Below are 26,814 nucleotides of genomic sequence, written 5' to 3'. Positions count from 1 at the left end.
GCCATTCCCCAATTGATGGGCATCCCCTCAATTTCCAATTCTTGGCCACCACAATAAAAGCTGCTGTAAATATTTTTGTACACCTGGGTCCTTTTCCTGTTGTTATGATCTCTTTGGAATACAGACCTAGAAGTGCTGTTGCTGGGTCAAAGGGTATGCACATTTTTATAACCCTTTGGGCATAGTTCCAAGTTGCTCTCCAAAATGTTTGGATCAGTCACAACTCCACCAACAATGCATTAGTGTTCCAATTTTCCCACATCTTCTCCAACATTTATTATTTTCCTGTCAAACTGATCTTTTTACTTGACGAGATAAAAGGCCTTGCAGAATTCCCCTCTCCATTGACATATTAGGAAAGATGAAGACTTTCTAGGATAGAAAAAAAAATAATTCAAGAAAGCTAAGAATGAAAGTGTTGTAAGGAAAAGGGAGTTGAAGCCAGTGTCATGAGTCTGCTTAGTAAAAGTTACAAAGGGAAGAGGAAGAAGAAAAACTTGGGAGCTATACAACAGGAATGAAAGTATTCTCACCAAGGGCTGCAGACTTCTTGAAGAGGAAGCAGTTTCCTGTGTTCCTTAGAACAACAAGGGACGGCCACAAATGCTGGCAGTTATTACCCAAAGGGGACAAGTGCTGTGTTGGTGCTGGGTGACAAAGGGGCATGTGACCGATGAGGTGAAGGGTCATCTTCCTGGAAAGGACGTATCCACAACATGACAGAAAACCTGTGAAGACTTACCGAATCCATGAAGTGCCACCCATTATAGTTGGTTCATTAGGGGACAAAGGCTACCACCAGAAGAAAGCATTGCCAGGGAGTGGGAAGCCCTGGGCAAGAAACCACAGGACTTGGTTGTACAAGTTATACTTACATGAATCTTCCAATTAAAGGTTTGACTTCTGAAGAGAAATAATAACTCTCATTTATATAACACCTCAAGGTTTACAAAATGCTTTTCCTAAAACATCCTTGTGAGGAAAGTAATACAAATATTTATTCTTATCTCCATTTTATAGCTCAGGAGACTGAGGCTTTGAGAGGTTCTGGGGCATTCTCATTGCCCCATAGTAGTAGTGGGAAGATTCAAACCCAGGCTTCCTGACTGCAAGGTCAGGGCTCTTTTCACTACACCACACTGCCACTCAAAGAGCAAGATGAGAAGGCAACACTGTGAATGATATTTTACGAAGTAGACCTATAATAGTTTGTGGAACAATGTGGTGCGGTGGCAAGAGCGCCGCTGGGTTTAGGAGTCGGGAGACCCGGCTCTTCTACTTGCTACTTATGTGACTTTGGACGAGCTACTCCCTCTCTCTGCACCTCAGTTCTGTCCCATGGAGCTCATCAGACTGACACGTGACCAACTCCTTCTCCCTGCCCCCGCACCCCCAGTTGCTGTGAGGAAAGCACTTTAAAATAAAGTGCTACATTGTGCGATCTGTTCTGGTGGTGAGAGTGGTCTTTAAATACTGAAAAGCCATTATGTGCAAGAGAGAAAATAATCACAAGCATCTCGTGTAGTCCCAGAGGCATAAGCAGAAGGCATGAGTGACGGCAGGAAGAGAGATTTCAACTCAATAAAAGGAAAAAGATTCTAATAACAGAAGCTGTCCCAGAGGAGAATGCTTGGAAGTCTTGATCACTAGAGGTCTTCTTGTGGATGTGCAGTGGTCACTTGTCAATGATAATAGAGAGAATACTCCTAGCCAGTTATGGTTTGTATATGACTTCTGAGATCCCTTCCCACTCTTTGATTCTGTGACTCTCTGAAAAGCAGAATGGGGAGGGAGCAGGTTTCTCCTTCACTAGAGGATTTGTAGCAGAGGTTGGATAACTCCTCATTAGGGATAAGTCCTGTTAAGTTACAGACTCAGGACTCTGCGGTCCCTTGCAGTTCTGAGATTCTATGATATCTTGAAAGAGAGAATGTTCATTTGGATAGATAAGTCTTGCTGTAAAAAAAAAAATTCACATTATTTTGTAGTCACTCCTGTGAATGCTTTAATGGAATGTAGTTATTAAATACTATGTGCCAGACACTGAGATACCAATACAAAAGCAATATAGTCCTTTCCCTCAAGAAGCTTACATTCTAATATGGGAAGATATCACATAGGGTAGTGGTGATCAGGGAAGGGGGTTTGGGGCTGGGAAGTCACAGAGATGGTGAGTGGAAGAAACCATCAGGGAATTGACTGCTATGATTTTTCGGAAAGTAAGGTGGTACTGATTTGATGGCATACAATAAAACCAACTTATCTAGAGTCCAATTTCCTCTGCTTTCTCCTCTGCCTGTAAGGTTAAGAAGGACAATGAGTTGTTAGAAAGTTGTTAGAAATATGATATTGTGGAATGAACACAGTATTTCAAGGATGGCTCCAAGCACTGGACCTTGAGCACTTAACTCCTCTGGGCCCAAGTTTCCTCTCTTATAATATAAGATGTCTTCCAGTTCTAAATCCTCATTGTATTAGTCTATGTCAAACGGAGGAGCTTTAGCTTTGCTTAAGTCACAGGCTGGCAACTTCTGCCAGTCTTTGTCTTTTACCTTCCCTCAACATTTGCTCAGAGTTCATTGCCCTGAAGTTGCCTGACTTCTCAATAGGTTTCCCAATTCTCACATTCATTTGCTTTTCACCACAACCGCAGCTACTCCAGGGACAGCTCTGTTTGGGACGATAGTCCAGGATTTCCCAAAAGGGAAGAGACAGTAAAAGAGGTACCCAGTTGGCATCATATGAATCAGGTACAAGATTGATCTTTTTTCCCCCCCACAGAAAGCAATGATAAGCATAAGAGAATAATCCCATTGTAGAGTAGTTTAAACAGGATTCAGAAACTCATAGCCAAGTTATAATCTAAGCTCGTCAAGACATAGTATTACTTGGCAGCTCTGTTAACTAACCACTTCTTGTTTCACCTCTACTATACCATCCTATCAAAATCCAAGTGTGAGCTATGAACTCTTCTGGTGACTCCATACTCTCCAATGCTTACTATACTTTTGACACTAGCCCTTTCCTGCTGCTGCTCTAGCATCAGTTTGCCACTTTTGTGGGCACTGAAGCTGCTGCCTCACTGGCTGTCTAGGACCTCATGATCTTCTAAAATTCACAAGGTCATCTGGATTTGGTGCTACTCAGTTACTTCATTGGAAAAGGAAACATAAAAAAAGAAAGGTAACCCCACCTCAGGTATATCGGCTTTCCTAGGTTTCTGGCTCTATGGGGCTAGGTGGGGGTAAAGCTTGCACCCGTCCCCCACCTAACTCTCCTGGATGCAACTTAGAATAGTCCAGGCTTTGAAACAAGAAAGAAAGAGACCTGAGAGGCAGCAGTATAGTGTTCCCACGGAGTTATAGTGAACAACTACTTGAACAGACTCAAACCAACGACAAGTGGCAGAAGCAGGCAGAATATACTTGCACACGTTCAGATTTCCACATCAGCATCAGGACTGGTGACTTAGACCACTCCAAAAAAGGGAGGAGGGGGAAGGGAACCCACTACATATGATATAAATAAAAATAGCATCATCACATCAGTAAACAATAGACCTTTGGCCCAAGATAGCATACACCAGCCAGTGTGCACTTCCCACTAGAGTTAAGGTATCAGGAAAAGCTTCAGCAAGGCCTTCCGGAGAGGATATGCAAGATAATAAGGGCTTTCCACTGTCATAAAGAAAGAGACAGAAAGAGACACTATCCTTTTCTCAGCTAACTTAAAGCAGCTATTACTAAGAAAAATGGGCCTGCAGCATTGTACAGAAAGCAACACAAAGCAGATTGTCTCTGAAAATCTGTTAAGGAAAGGTACACGCAAAGGCTATGTTCATAATCTAGGAAAGATGCTTAGGAGACAGGAGTGGATAACGCGCCCTAACTTAACAGAACACTATGTCAGCTGGAAGGAAAGACCTGTAGACTACAAGGGTCCAGGAATAAATGGTCTGGACTGGTCTGGGAGTCGTGTTGGACTCAGCCATAAGGGTGAGGTGAGGAAGGAGCTCGAAGAGACTGATGGTCAGTGAGGTGCACTTCTTTCCTTCACTGATAAAAACACAAACAAACAAACAAACAAACAAACCAAACAGGATGTTCTTCCCTTTTTAGGTTCTGCTGCTGACCTCTGCAAAATGGCCATGATCAAGATATTTGCTTCCATAGCCACTTCTCCAAAGCTGACAGCCAGGTTAGTTAATGACCCGAACATTTATTTAGCTATTTCTTTCTTTCTTTCTTCTTTTTGGTGAGGCAATTGGGTTTAAGTGAGTTGCCCAGAGTCACACAGCTAGTGAAGTATTATGTGTCTGAGGTTGGATTTGAACTCAGGTCCTCCTGACTCCAGGGCCAGTGCGCTATCCACTGCGCCACCTAGCTGCCCCTATTTAATATTTAACTATTTCTGATAAGAAAACAAGCTCCTGAAGCACCTTTGCTGTAACTCCTTAACCAAAGCAGAACAGCGGTAAGAATACTGAACTTAGAGTCACCGGAGCTGTATCTGAATCCCAGCTCTGCCACTTAATATCTGTGTGACCTTGGACAAGTCCCTTAGATGTAAAATGAGATGATTGTACTGGATGAGCTCCAAGGTCTGTCTGAGCTCTAGAGTTATGATCCTATGATCTATGACCTCTCTTAGCATCAGTGTACTCATCTGTAATAGGGATAATAATCCTTGTACTATTTTTTTCATGGGGCAAATTGTGATCTTATGTGAGCATGAACAAAAAGTACTTTGCATTCATTCATTCTTTCCAGGAACATAAATTAAATATGCAAAGCGCTCTGTTTTGTAAACTTTGAAGAAGCACTGCATAAATCTCAGCTATTTTGTCATTGCTTTAACTTCCCAAATATTGTTTTAGCCTTTTCTTTAACTGAGTTTTGTGTGACTGACTGTATGCATATATAATCTGTCATCCGTGATCTGTACAGCTTTTGTAAGCAGAAGCTTAAACTGCTATCAGCTGTATTTTTAAATGTGTCCTTTGTGCCTAGTTTTGAAATCTCAACTTTAAAAATCATCGTAGTCATCACTGACACAAGCCCAAATGCTGGCTCCTAAGGCAAAACTAGGCGTAGTGTAACAGGCATCATAGATTTGGGAAAAGTATATTTAAAGGATTCAAAGGAATTAGGTTCCCATGGACTAAATTCTAGGAAGTCAGCTTGGGTGGAAAAACTTTCAAGAATGAAATTCTGAAGACACAAAGTGTCTTTTGAGTAGTGAAAAAGGAAGCTCTCCAGAGAGAGTGATATAGAGGCACAGAGAATTCACCAGCCAACTGAGATTTTTTTTTCCTTTTTTTCTTAATTTATTTTTCTTTGTTGCATTAAATATTTTCCAATTATACACAGAAGAATTTTTTAATCATTTTAAAATTTTGAGTTCCACATGTCCTCCCTTCCTTCTGCCCTTCCCCCTCCTTGAGAAGGGAAGCAATTTAATTTTGATTATACACGTGAAGTCATGCAAAACATATTTCCTTATTAGCCATGTTGCAAAAGAAAATACAAACAAAATAAAACAATAAAAATAAAGTTTTTTTAAAGTATGCTTCGATATGCATTCGGTTCTCTCTCTGGAGGTTTATAGCATTTTTCATCGTGGGTCTTTTGAATTGTCTTGGATCGTTGTCTTGATCAGAGTTGCTAAATCTTTCCCAGTTGATCATAATACAATATTGCTGTTACTATATACAATGTTCCCCTGATTCTTCTCATTTCACTTTGCATGAGTTCATGCAAGTCTCCCCAGGTTTTTCTGAAACCATCTTGCTCATAATTTCTTATAGCACAATAGTATTCCATCACAATCATACCATAACTTGTTCAGCCATTCTCCAATTAATGAGTATCCCCTCAATTTCAACTTCTTTGCCACTGCAAAAAGAGTTGCTATAAACATTTTTGCACAGATTGATTCCTTTGCCTTATCTTTGGTCTCTTTGGGATACAGACCTCAAAGTGGTATTGCTGGATCAAAGGGTATGCACAGTTTTATTGCCCTTTGCGCACGGTTCCAAATTGCTCTCCAAAATGGATAGATCAGTTCACAACTGTACCAGCAGTACATTAGTGTCCCAATTTTTCCACATCCCCTCCCAAATTTGTCATTTTTCTTTTCTGTCATATTAGCCATTCTGATAGGTGTGGGGTGGTACTTCAAAGTTGTTTTAATTTTCATTTCTTTAATCAATAGTGATTTATAACATTTTTATGTGACTATTGATAGCTTTGATTTCTTCTTCTCAAAACTGCCTTTTCATATCCTTTGGCCGTTTATCAATTGGGAATGACCCATATTCTTATAAATTTGAATCAGTTCTCTATGTATTTGAGAAACGAGGTCTTTATCAGAGAAACTTGCTGCAAAAATTTTCTCCCAGTTTCTTGTTTTCCTTCTAATTTTGGCTGCATTAATTTTGCTTGTGCAAAAGCTTTTTTAGCTTCATGTAAACAAAATTATCTATTTTACTTCTCATAATCCCCTCTATCTGTTGTTTAGTCATAAACTCTTCCCTTATCCATAGATCTGACAGGTAAATTTTTCCGTGCTTCCCTAATTTACTTATGCTATCACTCTAATTTATGTCTAATTCACTTATTTGTTTTGATCTTATCTTGTTATGTGGTGTGAGATGTTGGTTTATGCCTGGTTTCTGTCAAACTGCTTTCCAGTTTTCCCAGGAATTTTTGTTAAATGATAAGTTCTTGTCCCAAAAGCTTGAATCTTTGCATTTATCAAGCACTAGATTACCGGATTACTATATCATTTACTACCATATATTGTGTACCTAATCTATTCCACTGATCTACCACTCTATTTCTTATCCAGTACCAGATTGTTTTGATGATTACTGCTATGTAATATAGTTTGAAATCTGGAACTGCTGGGTTACCTTCCTTCACTTTTTTTTCATTGATTCCCTTGATGTTCTTGACCTTTTATTCTTCTAGATTTATTTTGTTACTATTTTATCTACCTCTATAAAGTAATTCTTTGGTCGTTTGATTGGTATGGCATTGAATAAGTAAATTAACTTAGGTAGAATTGTCATTTTTATTATATTGGCTCAGCTACCCATGAGCAACTAATATTTCTCCAGTTGTTTAGATCTGATTTCATTTATGTGAAAAGTGTTTTGTAATTGTGTTCTTATAGTTCCTTGGTTTGTCTTAGCAGGTAGATTCCTTAGTATTTTATATTGTCTGCCGTAATTTCAAAGGGCATTTCTCTTTCTATCTCTTCCTGCTTGGTGTTGTTGCTAATATATAGAAAAACTGAAAATTTATGTGGGTTAATTTTGTATCCTGTGAAGTTGTTAATTGTTTCAACTAGTTTTGTAGTTGATTCTCTAGAGTTCTCTAAGCATACTATCATATCATCTGCAAAGAATGGTAGTTTTGTTTCCTTATTGCCTATTCTAATTCCTTCAATTTCTTTTTCTTCTCTTATTGCCATAGCTAGCTTTTCTTTTACTAGTAAAGACTTAAGTGACTTGCCCAAGGTCACATAGGTAGGATTCAAACCCAAGCTTTCTGGAAGGATCATTTATGTCCATATGACTCAGAAGTGGGTAGCAGCCATCAGGTACGACAAGTCTTGGCAAGTTCTCCTGTACATACATGCCTTAGAAAGACAGTAGATCATAACATTAAATTCTTTAAAAAGAAAAATCTTTCTACTGTTAATGTCAGGTTGACAAATAGTATATTGGTCTGAGTACCCTTCAGCAAGTAGACAAAGATCATGGGCTCTTCTTAAGTTTTTTAGCATTAACTACTTGAGTTATATGTGTGATAGAAGTGATCTGCAAAAGGCATTTACAAACCAATTAAATTTTCTCCCCAGGTGAGGGGGCCTTTAGTTATTTGGTCATGGGACAGTTTCCTCCCTTATCTGTAGCAGCTATTTTTGTCCACGACTCTGAAATAAAAATTCTGAAAATAGCATATGAAAATATATAGTGTTATTATTAAAAACTTGAATAAAGCAGTGTTGTATTTGGAGTCAAAGGATCTGAATTCAAATTTTGTCTCTAATGAAAGTAAAAAGAAGATTCTGGGAATATGGCTGAATAAAGCAGGAAATAACTTGGCTTTCCCACATTCCCCCACAAATAATTTAAAATAATGCCTCAAAGTAAATTTGAAAGTGGCAAAAAAATAATTAAGTCAGGTAAAGCAGTTGTCCAGCCTAAGGCAACTTGGGAGGACATTAGAAAAGACTTAACCTCCCAGGTCTGACCTGATTGAAGTGAAGATACCCCCCCCAGGCAAATACCCCTGAATCAACAAACAACAAGCTCTGGGGGCAGCTATATAGGTGGTAGCCTCAGAATCTGGAAATTTTGCCCATGTAGGGAATCTGGCAATTGATCAAGGAGAGATTGCATAGCCCTCTGCTGGCTGATGCAGGACATAGGTCTCCAGTACTCTGACCAGACATGGTCCCAGGCTGTGACTGTGGGTGAGGAGGAGTGAGCTTAATGAGGTTGCAAAGGGATGAGGGCCCTGTTGGCTGTGGTCAGTCTCAGGAGAGTGGAGTCCTTAGTTTTGGTTCCAGGGCAGAGGGGTGAGCTGAAGCTTTCAGCTGCAGGAGAAACCACAGGGAGTAAGAGTGTTTGTAGTGACAATGGCGGCCCTGGTCATGTCCTGGCGGCAGAGAGGAGTACTTGAGGTCAGGGCCCCAAATAGAGCTCAGAAAACAAAAGCACAAAAAACCTGAAGCCTGAGACATTAATCCTCACACCTCAGGGCAACAGCCCAAGTCTAACACAAAGTTAACAGCTGAGAAATAAGCCGCTTAAAAAAAGTGTAAGCAAAAGAGAAAGAACCTGACCATGGATAGTTACTATGGTGATAGAGAAGATCTGGATTCAAACTCAGAAGAAGACAGTGAAGTCAAAACAGCTACTTCTACTTCAAGAAAAAAATGTCAAATGGTCACGAGCCCAAAAAGAGTTCTTGAAAGAGCTTAAAAAGTACTTTAAAAATCAAGGAAGAGAGGTTGAGGAAAAATTAAGGCAAAAAATAAGAGTAATGCAAGAAAATCAAGAAAATTATGAAAAGAAAAGTCAACCAATTGAAAAAAGAGATCCAAAAACTTACAGAAGAAAATATATTTTAATAAGACATATTTTAATAAGCTCCTTTTAATTTTCTTTCCTGAGTTTTGCCTTGTTAATCAGGACAAAAGCTTGAACAAAGAATTTTATTTTTAACACATCCAAGTTACTAGCTGTGTGATCCCTTTCTGAGCCTCAGTTTCTTTATCTGTAAAATGAGAGCATTAGTTGAGATGCTCTTCAAGTTCTCCTACAGCAGAGGTGTCAATTGTGAACCAGATTAAAATATAATTGGGAAATAGTTAACAAAAATAAAAATACAATACTGTTTAATTCGTTGATAATCATTCAGTCATTAATAGTAATCATTAATTATGATCATTAATCATTCAATGATAATGTTCATTTAATTCATGGTTTTCTAAGTCAATAGGCAGCCCTCAGAAATCCATTTCTATTTGAGTTTGACCCCGCTACCTTACAGATCTGAATCCTGTGGTGTTCTAAGCATGCCTGCGACCCAAGTTATTAACTTGAATGGTGCACAAGGCCATCATGAAAAGCTCACCTACCAGCCCACTGTGGCGATAGACCAAAGATATAATCTGATCCATCATTACATGCTAAATGCAGGGGAAGATCAACTTTTGAGAATCACCAAATGTGTAAGCTGCAAGAGAAACTGGTGATCTTCTAGTCATGGGATCATAAGACCATTGATTTGAAGCTGGGAGGGACCTTCAAAGCCTTCTATTTGAATCTACTCATTTTACAGATGAGAAAACTAAGGCCCAAAGAGGGGCAGTGACCTGTCCAGATCACAGACCACAAGGACGTGGCTGAACTGAGGTTCATACCTTGGCCTTTTGATTCCAGGGTCAGGATGCTTTCTACACCTCACAAATCTCTGCTCCATCTTCCCAAACTGGCACCTCTATGAAACTCCCTGGATGCTTAGATGGGTTTCTTATGACCTAGTTGCGATGAGTAGTGTTTCCAGAACAGAGCCAAAATGAAATCTTAGCTAGTGGTGTTGGCAGCTTAGGCTACTTAAGCTGAAAATCTCAGCCCTGAGGCTGGTGAGGTGCTGGGGATCGCTTTCACTTTAACAGATAAGATTCACTGGGAACCTTAGACTTATTGGAAATTTCATTCTACATTCAGATGATTCTAATTGCATGACTGGAAATTTTCCATCCGTGAAGACAAGTCTCTAATTAGTGTCGACTTTGCTAGGGCACTTTTAGACAAATCCTCAGCCTATGACTTAAATCTTCTCATGACTTGCTTCATCTGGAAGTGCTCGATAGCTGAGTCTTAACCTGTAAAACTAATGATAAATGGGCTGATCTCTCTGTGAGGGAGATGATTGAGGGCTGACCATGACAGCCTAGTGTCCAGAGCTGGAAGGGACCTCAGAAATCATTGAGTCTGACCCCTCATTTTCCAGAGGAGGAAACAGAACCCTAAAAGAGGGGAAGGGACTTGCTTAGCCAGCCTTTTATAGGGAGAGAGGCCGAGCCAGAACTCACACCTTGGTCCTGTGACTCCAAGCCCAGGGCTCTTTCCACTGCACTGCCCGTGCCCATTAAGGACCTGAGATGCGGAGTGGGATTAGACAGTGCTGAGTGTGAGCTCTTGGAAATCCACAAAAACCCTGAGATGAGGAGATGGCAGATTTCCAAAGGTTTCGTTTTCCTTTGCAGAGAGGGGAAAATGCCTAAAAGTTATATACTCCAACTCTCTAACCTAATCTCCTGCTTGAACGGAGATAGAACAGTGATATTTTAACCACCAGAGAATGACATCACCAACATCACTACAATTTGTAACGTTTGGCTCCGGTGCTATCCCTTACCCCCTTTACTTAGTTAATATAGACTGTAACGACAAGAGAAACTCACTAAATGGATGTTTTTCAATTCGTAGATGTGTTTATACATTTGAGGTTTTTTTCCAAATAGTTATTATTGGACATTTAAAAATTTGACCATATTTTAGAGTTCCCTAGCATCTCATAGAATTTAGAGTTGCAAGGGACCGTAGAGATAATCTTGTCTCTCGTTTCACAGATGAGAAAACTGAGGCCCAGAGAGTTTAAGCAACAAGGGACTTGCCCAAGGTCACACAGGTAGTACGTTGCAGAGCTGGGATTCAAACCCAGGTCCTCTGATTTCCAATCCAGCACTCTGGATGCTGAAAGGGACCTGAGAGTCAGATTATTTCCAATAAATATCATCTGTTTTAAATTCCCTTCTATAATTTTGAAAAACTGAGACTCAGCTATACCTTAAGTTAAAAATAAAATGTCTTTTTCTAATCAGTCATCACTGAAAGAATAGAATGTAAACAAAATCTTTTATTAAACCTCAGGAATAGAATTTTCCTTTCCTCATAAAAAACAAATTAGTTCAATCATTAAAGATGAGAATGAAAGTCAACTTGATAAAATCTTCATAAAACTAAAAATACAACAGTTTTTACTTCCCTATGAGAATTACCTGTGCTTGAGGTCAGCAGCTGCTCTACCTCCTGTGCTTGGCTGCATGCCATAATGGAAAGAGCAGTTGGTCTGAGTCCGAGGTCCTGGGTTCAAATCCCACCGGGTTCTGCTGCTTACTACCTATGTCCTAGAATCCTAGATCTAAGAATTAGAAGGGGCCTCAGAATCCATCCAGTGCAGCCCCTCCTTGACAGGTGAAGTGACCCGGCCAAAGTCACATGGCTAACAAGTGTCAGGACTGAGATCTGAACCAAGGTTTGCTGACTCCAAACCCAACATCCTTCCACTGTGTCATGCTGTATAATAAGTCGCTTAACTTCTCTCTAGGCCTCAGTTGTTGGACTGGATAGCTTCTGAGGTCCCATCCAGCTCTAAGTGTTATGACCCGATAAGTCTGGGAAAAAAACACAATGGTCTACATGTAAGATGGATCGGAGTTTGATGTCCAGTATCTGCGCAGCTTGGCTTTTCCTATCACATAGGCCTGAAAGAGCTCACATGCAGTTTGGGAAATTTCTACAGCATTCTGCATAGCCCAGAGCTTCTGGGAGAAAAGGCAGAACAGGTCCCTACCTGCTGAGGGATGCAGGCACTCAAAGATGCCGAGAATCTTGCAGGTCAATCTCTTGGGGGCATCTTGATCACTCCTAGCCACGTGATCATCCTAGCTGGAAACCTTCCATTGTGAACTGCAGACCTCTGTGGGGAAACAAGGCAGCCACAACAGGGACAACACACAGTGGCTGTGGTGCTAGGGAAATGTCTGGAACCATAACAGGAAAATCCATGATTTAGGCATGCCTGAGATTGCAGTTCACAGAAGTTGAAACAGACCTCAGGGGTCACCTAGTCTAACTCATACTGGCAAAGCAATTCCTTTACTCCATCTTTGGCCCATGGTCACGTCCTGTGGCCGTTTGTTCCATCCCTGGAGAGCTCCGATCATTAGGAAGTTTTTCCCTTACATCAAGCTAAAATCTGCCTCTTTGCAACTTCTCTGTATTTCTCCTAGTTCTGTCCTCTGGGACCGAACCAAAAATCCCTCTTCCCTGTGACGGCTCTTTAAATGCTTGAAGAGAACCATCTTGTTGCCACAAAGTCTTGTCTTCTTCAAACTGAACAATTCAATTCAGACACGTACCACATAGAGGAAGTAATTAAAGAAAATGGCACCGTCAGAGTGAAGTGAGTAAAACCAGGAGAACGTTGTACACAGTAACAGCAATAGTGTACAGTGATCAGCTCTGAATGACTTAGCTATTCTGATCAATACAATGATCTAAGACAGTCCCAAAGGGTTTATGATGAAAAATGCTATCCACCTTCAGAGAAAGAACTGATGGAGTTATAAGTGCAGATTGGAGCATAATTTTTTCGTTTTCTTTATTTTAATTACTTTTTTGCAGCATGGCTAATATGGAAATATTTTGCATAATTTTATATGTATAATTGATACTGCATATCTTGTTTTCTCACTAAGTGGGGGAGGAAAGAGAGGGAGAGAATTCGGAACTCGAAGTTTAAAAAATGAATGTTAAAAATAAATAAATCATAAATTTAAAATGGAGAAGGGAGAAAATGACATCTTTCAAGATGAGTTATCTCTCACAAATATTTAACTGTGATAAGGAAGCCTTAAAGATGAGGTGAAAACCATCCTGCAAAATTTTCCACCAAATTCACTATATAGTCATGGTTGACATTCACATTAAAATCCTGGTCAACTCCTATTACAACAGAAAGCATAATAGCCTGAAGATTTACATAACCCAAGTCTCAGCTCATTTATTCTGTGGACCACTCCACTTTCCAGTTGCCCCCCAACATGTGAATCACTAGATACAAGATTAGTCCAGCATAGAAGGAAGATTGCCTTAGAGAGGAAGGCATTGACATCTAGAGGGAACTCAGAAGTCCGGGTGCTGAAAGGCAAAATCTGAGGCTTAAAGGAAGCCAGCAGTTGTAAGAGGCATATGTAAAGGGGGAGTGCACTCCTAGCATGAGAGACAGTCGATGCAAAGGTGAGGGGTAAAAACATTGTGTGGTCCAGTTTAGATGGATCTTCGAATGCATGGAGGGAAGCTAATGTATAGGAAGACGGACAGCATTTGTCAATTTTCTAGGTTTTCTTGTTCCATGCCCATTTTGTTAATCTGCTATTTCTCTCTTTTATTGATAAAAGTGTTTGGTATAGATATTCCCCAAAATTACTACTTCAACTTCATCTCATAAACTTTGCTATGTTGGCTCATTATTGTCATTATCTCTAATGAAATTATTATTTCTATGCTATGTTCTTTGACTCACTCATTCTTTAAGATTAAGTTATTTCATTTCCAATTAATTTTTAGTCTTTGTTTCAAAGGCCCTTTATTGGAAATAATCTTCTTATATTATGCCTAGCAAGAGAGGCATTTAGTATTTTTTTATTTTCTGTACTTGTTTGTGAGGTTTATATGCCCTAATACACAGTCAATTTTTGTTACAGTGCACATGCACAGTCTAGGCACAGTGAAGAAATAGTTATACTCCTTTCTAGATGTCTAAAATTCTATTAATTTCCTTAAATTCTTTTTTGTTTATTTTTTGATTAGATTTCTCTAGGTCTGAGAGAATTGAGGTCCCCCACTGTTACAGTTCTACTGTTTGTATCCTACTAAAACTCATTTAAATTTGAAGAATTTAGATGCTATAGCATTTGGTACATGTATGTTTAGTACTGATTAATTCATTGTCTATGGTATCTTTCAGCAAAATGTAGGTTCCCTGTTTTTCTGTTTTAATTAGGTCCATTTTTGCTTTTGCTTTGTCTAAAATTGTGATTGCTACCCCTGCCTTTTTTACTTCAGTTTAAACATAATAGATTCTGTTCCAGTCCCGTATTTCAACTCTATATGTATTTCTGTTCCAAGTGTGTTTCTTGTAAGCAACATATTGTTGAATTCTGGTTTCTAATCCATTCTGGTATCCTCTTCCATTTATGGGTAAGTTTCATCACGTTCACATTCAGAATTATGGCCGCTGTGTATTTCCCTCCTTTCTCTTATACTTTCTCTTTATTTTCCACCCTTCTTTAAGAGTTTGTTTTGCTCTGACTAATCCCTCTCTTAATGTACCTTCCTTCTTATTCTGTCCCTCCTTTCTTTAACCCCTTTCTCTTCTGATTTCCTGTTGTATAAAATATATTTCTGTACTCAACTGTATTTATATGTGTATGTATATTCTTCCTTCCTTTGATGAGTTCAGATAAGATTGTTTCCTGCTTTTCCCCGCCAATCCCATTTCTTTATTGTACAGACTTCTACTTGCACACCCCATTTATGTGAGATAATTTTCCTCATTGTTCCTTTCCTTTCATCTCCATCCCGGTGTATTCCTCTTTTACTCTCTTCCCATTCTGCTTTTAAAATCACCAAAATGTAACAGAATCTCGATCTAATTAGACTCCTTCTATGATTCCTGCTGATGATAGAGTGCTAAGGTGATATAGGTATTATCTCCCCATATTAGAATGTAAATAACTTAAACTTGTTTAGTTCCTTGAAATCACTTGCTCATGTTTATCTTTTTATGCTTCTCTTGACTCCTGTGTTTGTATGTCATATTTTCTACTCAGCTCTGGTCTTTTGATCAGCAATGCTTGGAAGTCCTCTATTTCATTAAAAATCCATTTTTTCCCCTTTATCATTTTATATGTGAGTTTTCTGAGTAAGTTATTCTTTATTATAAGGCTAGATCTTTTGCTTTCTGGAATATCATATTCTAAGCTCTGCATTACTTTATAATTATTAATGGTAAATCATGTATGACCATTACTTTGGCTTCTCAATATTTGAATTGTTTCTTTCTGGTTTTCTTTTCTCTGACCTGGGAGCTTCTGGATTTTGTCTATAATCTTCCTTGGTATTTTCATTTTGGTGCTTATTTCAGGAAGCGACTGATGGATTCTTTCAATTTCTACTGCTATGCTTGGTTTCAACTCTGTCATCATTCCTTACCCCTCACTATCCCCCCCGTGCAGTTTTCTTTTAAGATTTTTTTAAATGTGATGTCTAGGCTCTTTTCTGGTAGTGACTTCTAGGTAGTCTAATGATTCTTAAATTAGCTCTCCTCAATCTATTTCCTAGGTCAGTTGCTTTAGCTATTAGATGTCTCATATTTTCTTCTGGTTTTTTACTCTTTTGACTTTATTTTAATATTTCTTGATGTCTCATGAAGTCATTAACTTTTATTTGGTCAATTTTAATTTTCAGCAAATTATTATTTGGGTAAAGTTTTGTATCTCTTGTCCAAACTGTTAATTCTCTTTTCATGTCTATGGAAGAGATTCCATAGCTCTCATTTCTTTTCCCATTTTTTCCTCTACTGCTCTTGTTTGGTTTTTTAAATAATTTTAGCTCTTTTTTAAAAAAACTCTTGCTTTATCTCTGCCCTGAATTCTAGTTGGAATTATGCCTCAGATGCATTTTCTTTTGAGTCTTGGCTTGTTTGTTTGTTTGGTTGATTTGTTTTTTTGAGTCATTTTCTTCTTCTGAGTTTTGTGTATTGACCTTTCCTGTCACCCTAATAGTTCCTTATAGTGGAGTTCTTTTTGGTTTTTTGTTTGTTTGCTTATTCTTTCAGTCTACTTCTTGACTTTGGACGTTATGCTAGGGCTGACCTCTGTGCTTATCTGAAGGGAATGTCTGGGCTGAGCTTTTATCCTCCTGTGTCCTTCTACTACTTTCCCAACTCAGGCTGAGGGTCTGAAAGCTTCAGTGCTCCCAAAATAATACGATCAATGCCCTCCTAGTCTGAGCTCTGCGGTTTCTGACCCAGGTATACATCAGTAGGCTTGTCCCTAGTTTGAAGTTTCACTAGAGCGCTGCTGGACTCAGCCAGTGGGAGGTTATACAGGCTCAGAGCAACTGAACTCCAGGCTCCCCTTTGGTCTAGGATTCCTGCCATGGCTATCCACTGCAGGTTCCAGCCTGTACTAGAGCCTAGAACTGAGTCTAACTCTGTTCCTGGCATCAGAGCCAGCAGCTACTGTGCATTTCCGAACTTGTTCCTTGCTCAGTGCTCAGAGGGCACAATCCTGACTGCTTCTTTCCACCATCCCTAGCTACAGATCCCTTCCTCAGTCCAGCCAGATCTGTGACCTTAAATTGGGCAGTGGGCAACAGAGCTGTCAGATGAGACACCCTGCACTACGGCAAGGATTCCCTTAGATCTTTTTCTACCCCAGTGCTTCCTGCTCTGCCTCTTTCACCCCTTTTTAATCCATGGGCACTAAGTTCCAGGTATATACACTCCTGGTCAGACCCTTTCCCTGGCATGTGCAGACCTCTCTGTCTCCCTAAGCCATGCCAGTCTGGAAAAATGACTGTGATTTTTTTTCTTAGATTTCTCAATCAGAATTGGGTCTGGCGCATTTTCTAGATCTTTCTGGAGGAGGTTTGGTGAGTGAACTAGGCTATACTTCTTCCTACTAGTCCACCTTCTTGACTGCACCTCCATATTTAGGTTTTCAAAATCTTCATAATCTGATCCCATTCCATCTTCCTGACCTCATTGTACATTTACTCTTATTCCTACATTCTTTTGTCCAACCAAGCTACTCTTCTTTCAGTTCCTCATGTAGCACTCCATCTCTAATCTCTGTACCTTTGTACTGGCTGTCTCCCATTCATGGAATATATTTCCTCATTGCTGTTGCCTCGTAGAATTTCTCTCCTCTTTCAAGACACAGCACAAGCACCACCTTCTATGTGAAATCTTTCTTGTTCTCTTCCCCAACTGGTAATGTCCTCCCTCCCAGTCTCCCTTATATTTAACTACCTTGCATTTGTTTTCCTTATATTTATTTTGTATTTACTTATATATCTAATTATTGTCCCCCCAGTAGAATGTAAGATCTTTTAAAGTAGTGATTGTTTCATCTTTGTATCTGCAGCACCTAGCCCAGTACCTGACACATAGTGGGCATTTAATAAATGCTTGTTGATTGATTGGTTGTTGACTTGGCAACTGATCAGATATGAAGGATGAGGGAGAGGGAAGAGTCAGATATAGCTAGACAGCTCGGTGGTTATGAACTTGAATAACTGAGAATATGGTGATGACCTCAACAGAAATAGGCAAGTTTGGAGGAGAAGATGGTTCAGGGGAGAAGATAATGAGTTCCATTGTGTACATATAGAGTTTAAGATACTTGTTGACATTTCAAGAGTACGTATGTAGCAAGCAGTTAATGATGCATGACTGCAGTTCAGGAGAAATATTGGAGCTAATATATAGATTTGAAGAGTCATCTGCATAGAGATAATATGTGAACTCACTAGACCTGATAAAATTACTAAAGGAGAAAGTATAGAGACAGAAGAAGGCTCACATCAGAGCCCTGGAGAACAACCACTGTAAAGGGGAAGGAGATGGACAGTGGCCCATTAAAAGAGACAGAGAAGGATTGGTCAGACAGATAGGGGAAGATCCAAGTGAAAGCAGTGTCACAGAAGCCAAGGTCAGAAAGAGAGTGTTCAAGAGGAGAGGGTGATTACCAGTATCAAAAGGTGCTGGCAAGTTGTGTAGTATAAGGACTGAGAAAAAACCCATCAGACTTAGAAGTCAAAAGATTGTTGACAAACTTGAAGAAAACAAGTGGTAAAATTAGAACCCAGATCACATGGGGTTGGGAAAAGTCCAAGGAGTAAAGAAATGGAGGCAATAGATATAGAGGATTCTTCCTGGAAGTTTGGCAGTGAAAGGGGAAAAGGGTATGGGAGTATAGCTTGAGAAGATTACAGGTTCAAGTGATTAGTTTTTTTAAGAATACAATAGAGCAGGGACAGCTAGGTGGTGCAGTGGATAGAGCACTGGCCTGGAGTCAGGAGGACCTGAGTTCAAATACAGCCTCAGACACTTATCACTTGCTAGCTATGTGACCCTGAGCAAGTCACTTAACCCCCATTGCCTAGCAAAAAAAAAAAAAAAAGGAAAAAAGAAAAAAAGGAATACGATAGAGCTGAGCATGTTTTGTAAGTAGTAGAGAAGGAATGGGTCGGGGTAGGGGAGAAACAGAGGAGAAACAGAGAGAAGAACTATAGGAGGAGAGGAGAATGGGATAGGATGGGGTGAGATAGGTCAAGAGCACAGATTGAGGTAGGGGCCTTGATCTTGGCACAAAGGGCCACCTTTTCCTCAGAAAGGAGGATAAAGGAGAAAATTGATAAAGATGTAAGAGGTGTGGAGTGAAAGAAGAAGCTCATGGTGGATTCTTCTGTTTTCTCAGGAGTGTCTAAAGTGAGGACATTTGCTGAGAGATAGATGTTAGGGGTGATCTTTTCATTTGGAGGAAAGAAAAACAACTGTTGAGGGGAGTAGGACAGATTTGATCAAGGAAGAATAACTGTTTTGTTCCACAGCAGCAAGAGCTCTTTTGAGATTAGATAACATGAATTTGTAGCAGACTCAGCAGAGTCGTGTGACTGCCTTCAACAATTCTCAAGTCTGCAATATTAGTAGGAAAAGTAGGAAGAGTAATGCAGGGCAGAGGATTATCAGGCCATGAATAGGTATAGGACAAAGGAGGAAGGCTATTAAGAGTGTATGACAGTGTCTAGTTGAAGTGGTCAACTTAAGGGTCAAAACTGTGAAGAGAGAAAAATGAGTTCAGAGCAGGGATGGCAAACCTAAGAGAACAGGGAAGGAAAGAGAGGCTTCAGCCTGTAATGGAGAAGAAGAATAAATTTAAGAGAAATAAGGCAGAGGGAAAGGTCAATCAGTCAAACAAACAGTTATTAAATATTTAGTCTTATTCTAGGCACTAAGCTAGGCACTAGGAGTGCAAAAAAAAAGTCAGAAGACAGTCTTTGCTCTCAAGGAGTTCACAGTCTAATTGTCAAGACAATATGTAAACAACTATGTAAGAGCAAACCCTATACATAATAAATTGGAGATACTTAACAGAGAGACGGCACTAACTTGAAGGGGAATTGGCTTCTTATAGAAGGTGGGATTTTAGCTGGGATTTGAAGGAAGCCAGGAGGCAGAGATAAGGAGGGAAATGCTGGCATGCGGAACAGCCAATGAAAATGCAGATTAGAGAGATGAGAAGTGTTGTTCAAGGAACAGCAAGGAGGCCAGTGTCATTGAATCACAGAGAGAAAAAAGGAGTAACCTAGAGACCCATCAATCACAGCAACAAGAATGTAAACTGAAATTGTGTGTGTCTGTGTGTGTGTGTGAGAGAGAGAGAGAGAGAGAGAGAACGAACCTCAAATAAAGAAAGATTGTGAGTAATGGTGACAGAATGTTTGGAAATATCAAATGGGGAACAAGTATACCAACTTGGATTAGTAAACACACTGTATTTAGGGTCATGAGAGAAGAATAACCCCATACTTTGGAGGGTGACCAATGAACCGATGTCTTCTAGAGAGAACCAGGTTTCTATGAGTTAAAGAAGATAAAAACAGTGTGAAAAGAACAGGTCAAGGATGAAGGAATAACTAAGCAGGGTTTCAGAGCTCACAATAGAAAAGAAGGTCAGAGAAGGAAAGGAACTAAGGAGTTACAGAATTGATCTGGACAGTGACAAAAGTATGGGGAGAGGTAGCCAAAAATGAGGAGGCAGGGCTTCCGCCCATTGGAAACGTAGATTCTGGATCACTGGGATTGGGGGAGCAGGTGGTTAGCTACAAGTACCAATCGGTTAGAGGGAAGGACAGCAAGGTGGCACAGTGGATAAAGTACTGGGCCTGAAGGCAGGAAGAGTTATCTTCCTGAGTTCAAATCTGGCCTCAAATACTTACTAGCTGTGTGACCTGGACAAGTCACTTAACCCTGTTTGCCTCAGTTTCCTCATCTGTAAAATGAACTGGAGAAGGAAATAGCAAACCACTCCAGTATATTTGCCAAGAAAACCCCAAATGGGATCATGAAGAGTCAGAAACAGCTGAAAACAACTGAACAACAAAGTTTAGTTATGGGAGTTACGTTTTAGGAAGGACTTTAACAAATTGGAGAGCAAACAAATGAGAGTGATCAGCAGACTATGTTATACATGACAAAGGACCATATGAAGGAACTGGGGATGTCCAGCCTGGAAAAGAAAAGACAGCGGAGACACGATAACTGTCAAATGTTTGAAGGACTGTGACGTAGAGGAGACAAGCAAAATGGGTAGATGTTATAGCAAGGCCTCTTTTAAACTGATCTTTTAACCTCTTTTAACCTGATGTAAGGCGAATCATCCTAACAATTAAAGTCATCCAAAAGTAGAAAAGAGGTCGCCTTCTAAACTCGCCAGCTCACCATCACTGGAGGTCTTCAAGCAGAGACTAGATGGCCACTGTTACAATACCTGTACAGTGGATATGGACAGAGCTGAATGATACCTGGTCCTTTCCCACTCTGAGATTCTGTGATTCTCGGCACGCTGACAGTAGTAAAAGCCAGATCTTGCAGCTCGGGGATTTGCAGGTTTCTCTCAAGAAATGGAGAGAAAACTAATTCAGTGATTAATTTCCTTCCAGTCAAAATGATTAGTTTTCCTCCATCTGTTTTCAGCTTCTACAAACTCCTCTGATCTTTCTTCCATTTCTCCTTATTTCCTGTGCCCCAATTTTCAATTAGAAATATGCTAATCTGTTTCACTGGGCCTCTGGTTGTGATGTGTAAGTGACTAACAATTTGAACTCTATTCTTAGATCCTAGTCACAACAGCAGTTCTGAATTTCACAATGTAATTTCAAGAAGTGTGAAAATCTCCTCCCCCAGCCATTTTTCCCAAATCTGTAAAAAGTCACAAGTCACTGTTCTGTTTGAACTGTTTGAAAAATAATTCACCTGGGAAGACTGTGACATTATACAGACATCACACCATAGGTTTTGAATGGAAAATAAAAACGTGAAAGAAAAAATCCGACAGTCTAAGTGTCTTGGGCTTTTAAAGAAGAGATGACCATCTAGATGGATGTATGGTTTCTTTAGGTTACAAGAGCCAAGCATTTGGTCCACAGAGGATAGTACACAATCCCAGTTCTACAAGTCCAAACATGCTGACCTGCTATAACTATAACAAAAAAAAAGTTAGATTGTAAATCACATGTATGTTTCATTTTTCATATGTTACACCTAATAACTGTAATGGCTAATTAGTAATAACTAAATAAAACAATCTGAGCATAGATGAGTTATTGGCTAGGCATTCAAAAGAATGAGTTGGTGGACTCCCTAGTTAGTCCAAAGACCCCGAATACAAAGTACAGTAGCTTTGTATACCCAAAAACCAATCAAATAAGTCCCAAAAGCTTAATTATGACAAAAACAACTAGGCTACAAACTAGGAAGCAAAATTAAGTAATCTGATTTCTAATTGGGGGAAAGTTTAAGGGCTTTCCAAGTCGGGAGAGGGAAAGAGTAATTTTCAGTCTAGTTGGGAGAGGAACAAGTAAGTTTCAGGGTCCTCTATTCATAAAATGAAAATATGTCGATTAATTATATCCACCTGCATGTATGAAATAATAGATGCCTTATATAATCTAATTTCCCGTAGATGAATACCAGGAAAACAATAAGATGGAGGAGAATATATGTGGCAGCACAAGATAGGATCAATATTCAAAGATAGAATCTGATTGGTCCTTCTGATTTTCACACTAAACTAACTGCATTTTATACATGGTCTTTATTTTATCTCATCATAACCATGAAAGAGATCAGGAGAAGCAGATTTGAGGCCCAATGTTAAGTTTACTTAGTAGCAATGTGATCTTGGGAAGGTCATAATATCTCTCACCCCAGTTTCCTCATCTTGGAATTGGGAAGACCTGAGTTCAGGTCCTGGCTCTTACCTGTAACAATGTGACCATGATCAAGTCACTTAATACCTTAGTGTGCTCCAAGCAACTTTCTGAAACTGTAAATTGTGAGTGTGTTATTGATCTGCATTAGTAGAGGGAATTTTCACGTGGAGGGAGCCCTTTCATTGAAAAAATAACCAATCTAGATATCTCCTCCTACCTCCAAAAAAAATAACAAAAACCTAAACCTATCTTACAGAGTTGCTGTGGGAAAAGTGATTTGTAAACTGTAAAGTACTACATCAATCTATAACTCAATCAATAGGCACCTATGATGTGTCAGGCAATGTGCTTGGACCTGAGGATACAAAGCCAGAAACTAAATAGTCCCTTACATTCTATGGGAGGTAACAGCTTGTTCACATACAAGTTAATAAAGGATTTATATTCAAAATAAGTACGTTATGATCTGAGAGAAGAGTATGAACAACTGAGAGAGTCAGGAATGGCATCTCTTTGTTTGTGTCTTCCTCTGTCTCCTTCTGATCAAGAGTAGAATCTAATTCACCAACTGATGGATTTTTGAATGATGAAGATCCTTCTTGAATGACCATATTCTAGCCTTTCTCATCCTCAGACTAGGTTTTGGCTACATTCTTGCATAACATCCCTACAATACTATGTGCCATGCTCTCCCCTACAGTCCTCCTTTGTTGCCTTATTGTGAAATGGAGGTAACCTTGAAGGCTCTTCCAAGGGAGGACAGGCTCTGTAGATCCCACCAAGTGGGGAAGGCTTTTGGTACAGCCTGGTAATTCACTATGTGTCAGAGGAGGACCCGACTCAATGCGGAGGCCTATCACCAGAAGGAAGTATAAGTCTGAGCACGGCAGCTCATGAATACTTTCCACTAAGGTGTGCTAGGGCTGCCTGCAGCCTGCATCAAAGTGTCCACACTGATGAAGAGGTCATCACTCCTGGAGGTATTGACATGACACTGTGCTCGGTCAGAAGAAAATGTATATATGATTGTGAGTTGTTGTTATTGTTAATAATAATAGTTTCCTAAGATCCTAGGATTTAGAACCAAAAAAGATTTTCAATATCATGTAGTTTAACTCCCTAATTTTACAGAGGAAGGAACTACCATGTGATGTGTTCAGGCTTAGAAAACCTGTTCTAACATTATGTCCTTTAAACCATATGATACAGATTTTAAATCCTAAACTCCCACTTAGTACTGAAGGATTCAGTGACAACAAAAATAATATTAAGTCTCATTTATATAACATGCTAAAAGCGCCTTCCTTATAACAAAGGTGTCAAATGGGCAAGTATTATTACCCCATTGTACATACAAGATGAAATATGGTGACCTGTGGTTACACAATTAGTCAGTGTCTTTACATAAATTTATCTAACTTCATTGTATACAAAATATCAGTGTAACAAGTGTAAAAAAGGGAGTGTAAAACATGTTACAAGAATAAAAAATCCAGCAACCTGGATTCTGATCATTAGAACCTGGACTGTTATCCAGTAACTCCACCCTCATTGTTATATCCTGGCTTCTTATCCCAGAGTATGACTTATTCAGTCTCTAGCTTAGCTCTCATACCCTCTGTCTTCTCTTTGTTTGACTTCATTTTTCAATCTTTACTCAATAGCATAATTTAAACATTCAGTGTAAGTTAGATTAATAAATAGCAAACATTATTCACACGTAATATAGGCTACACAGTCTATTTGGTCTCCAGGTTCGGCCATCCCAAAACCAGAGAACCCTTTTATATTGGAGCCCAGCTCCCTTCTTTTCAGTGTCCCAGCCCTATCATGGGATCATAGAAAACTACCCTGAAGTTCATTGTCTTTTAAGAAACCTCACATTTTATGAAATGTGAGCTGGACAAAGGCAATTAACAGATATTAAAGTGCTTTGAAAAAACTTCAGTGATTTTCATGATCATGCCTGTATAAGCAGTTAGTACCCGAGGATCTCTCCCTCTGGGACTCAGCATCTTTGTTCTCCTGGAGTCTCAGAACATCACTGTAGGGTCTACTTATGTTCCTTTCTGTCTCTGAAAAACCTCAGCAATGAAATGAGGCATTGGACAAAGTGCCCCAAAAGCTAGTGCCATAACAGGGCAACTCCTGATTGTTCTGAATCTAACCTCTACAGCAGCATGGAAACAGATTCTCTCAGCTGCAATTATTTCTCTCATTCTCTCAGTTCCTGTCTTTCTCTTGACCTTTCAAAAATTCTGTTCATAGTACTGCATCTGAAGTCATCCTCCTTTTTCCATTGTCCACATTTGCCCAAAGGTAGATGAAATTTTGTCAGCATGCTGGCAGAGGGGCCAGAATTCCCCCATTGCCTCCATGTCTAATACATACAAATTAATACACAGCTTATGATAGAATCAAAGACTTTGGGGCCAGGAAGAAACCTTAAAGAGCGCCTTGTCCAGTCCTTTCAAAACTCGGAGATGTTAAGTACCATACTGAAGGTCACATATCCAGCGGACACCAGGACAGGGACTCAATCCCAGGTCTCCCCACTCTAAGTTTTTTTTCTTTCACTATAATGTGTTTTTTTCTTTCACTATAATGCCTCTATGATTGTCTGCTTCCCTGTGTTCTTGGGGGAAAAAAGGAAGTGTAAATCAATCACAGTTATTTGTTATAGGATAGAATAGTATAGTGGAAAGAGGACTGAACAAAAACTATTTGATACTGCTTTAAAAAAATAGAAAAGTTGATCAGGAAAATAGCTTTGATACACAGCATGCAGAAGCAAATGACCATAGCAGGACAATATTCAAGAAACTCAAAGACCCCAACTACTGGGTTAAGGATTCACTGTTTAATAAAAACTGCTGGAAAAATGTGAAAAGAATCTAACAAAATTAGGTTTAGACCAAGATCTCACATTATAAAACACAATAAGCTCCAATGGATACATGGCCTAGATATAAAAATCATATAAATTAGAGTAGCAGGAAAGAAAATACTTTTTGTTACTATGAACAGAGGAAGATTTCAATTCTAGACAAGGAATAGAGAGGATCATAGAAGATAAAAATGAACAATTTTGATTGCATAAAATTAAAAGGTTTTTGCACAAACAAAATCAATGCAGTTAAAATTAGAATAGAAATAAGTAACTGGAAAAAAAGTCTTTGCTGCAGGTTTCTCTGATAAAAGTCTCATTTCCAAGATATATAAGGAACTAATTTAAATATATAAGAATGACAGGTGTTCCCCAATAGATAAAAGTCAAAAGATATGAACAGGCAGTTCTCAAAGGAAGAAATCCAAGTGATTAACATCCACATGAAAAAAAAGGCTCCAAATCACTAATAATTAGAGAGATGCAAATTAAAACAACTCTGAAGTTTTACTTTACATCTATCAGATTGGAAAAGATGACAAAAAGGAAAATGACAGTTGTAGTAGCTGCAGAAAAACAGCCACACTGTTGGTGGGACTGTGAATTGGTCCAGCCGTTCTGGAAAGCATACCCCAAAAGGCACTAAATTTTTCATACTCTTTAACCATCAGTAGACTACTAGATCTATACACCAAAGAGATCTAAGAAAGAGGGGAGGGAGGGGGAAAGGACCTATTGTATAAAAATATTTTATAGAAGCTCTTTTTGTGGTGGCAAAGAAATAGAAATTGAGAGGATGCCCATCTATTGGAGAGTGACTGAACAAGTTGTGGTGTGTGATTGTGATAGAATACAATTGTGCTGTAAGAAATGATGAGCAGGATGGTTTCAGAAAAACTTATGGAGACTTATATGAACTCTTACAAAGTGAAGTAAGCAGAACCAGGAGAACATTACACATAGTAACAGCAATATTTTAAGGATGACCAACTGTGAAAGACTTAGCTACTCTGATCAAGACAGTGAGCCAAGACAATTCCAAAGGAGCCATGATGAAAAATGCTATACACTTCTAGAATGAGAACTGATAAACTCTCAGTGCACATTGAAGCATACTTTTTTACTTTCTTTATTTTCCTTGTTTGTGTGTGTGTGTTTTCTTTTGCAAAATGGCTAATATGGAAATATGTTTTGCATGACTTCATGTGTATAATTGATATCATATTACTTGCCTTCTCAAAGGGTAAGGAAGGAGCCAGGGGAAGAAGAGAATCTGGAACTCAAATTTTTTAAAAAATGAATGTTAATTGGTCCCAGGCCATGGAAGAGCTCAAAAAGGATTTTGAGAAGCAAGTAAGAGAAGTGGAGGAAAAACTGAGAGTGATGCTAAAGGAGACCCAAAAAAATACTGAAGAAAATAACACTTTAAAAAATAGCCTAACCCAAATGGCAAAAGAAGTCAAAAAAGTCAATGAGGAGAAGAGTGCCCTAAAAAGCAAAACTGAACAAATGGAAAAGGAAGTCCAAAAGATTACTCAAGAAAATACTTCCTTAA

The 26,814-nt window shown here is 39.2% G+C and overlaps 1 protein-coding gene across 1 annotated transcript in view; it reads left to right on the top strand.

Moving 5' to 3' along the window:
- POLN (DNA polymerase nu) overlaps positions 1–26,814 on the top strand; it is a 312,741-nt gene that overhangs the window by 263,411 nt on the left and 22,516 nt on the right. Inside the window, exon 20 of the mRNA XM_027836282.1 lies at positions 4,119–4,197. Within this exon, the coding sequence (XP_027692083.1) occupies positions 4,119–4,197 (79 nt within the window). The remainder of the gene's footprint in view (positions 1–4,118; positions 4,198–26,814) is intronic.

Source organism: Vombatus ursinus, unplaced genomic scaffold, assembly GCF_900497805.2.
Source record: "Vombatus ursinus unplaced genomic scaffold, bare-nosed wombat genome assembly UNPS02014818.1, whole genome shotgun sequence".
NCBI classification, from domain to species: domain Eukaryota; kingdom Metazoa; phylum Chordata; class Mammalia; order Diprotodontia; family Vombatidae; genus Vombatus; species Vombatus ursinus.
Note: the sequence above shows the minus strand (reverse complement) of the source record. Positions and strands in the feature narration are given on the sequence as shown.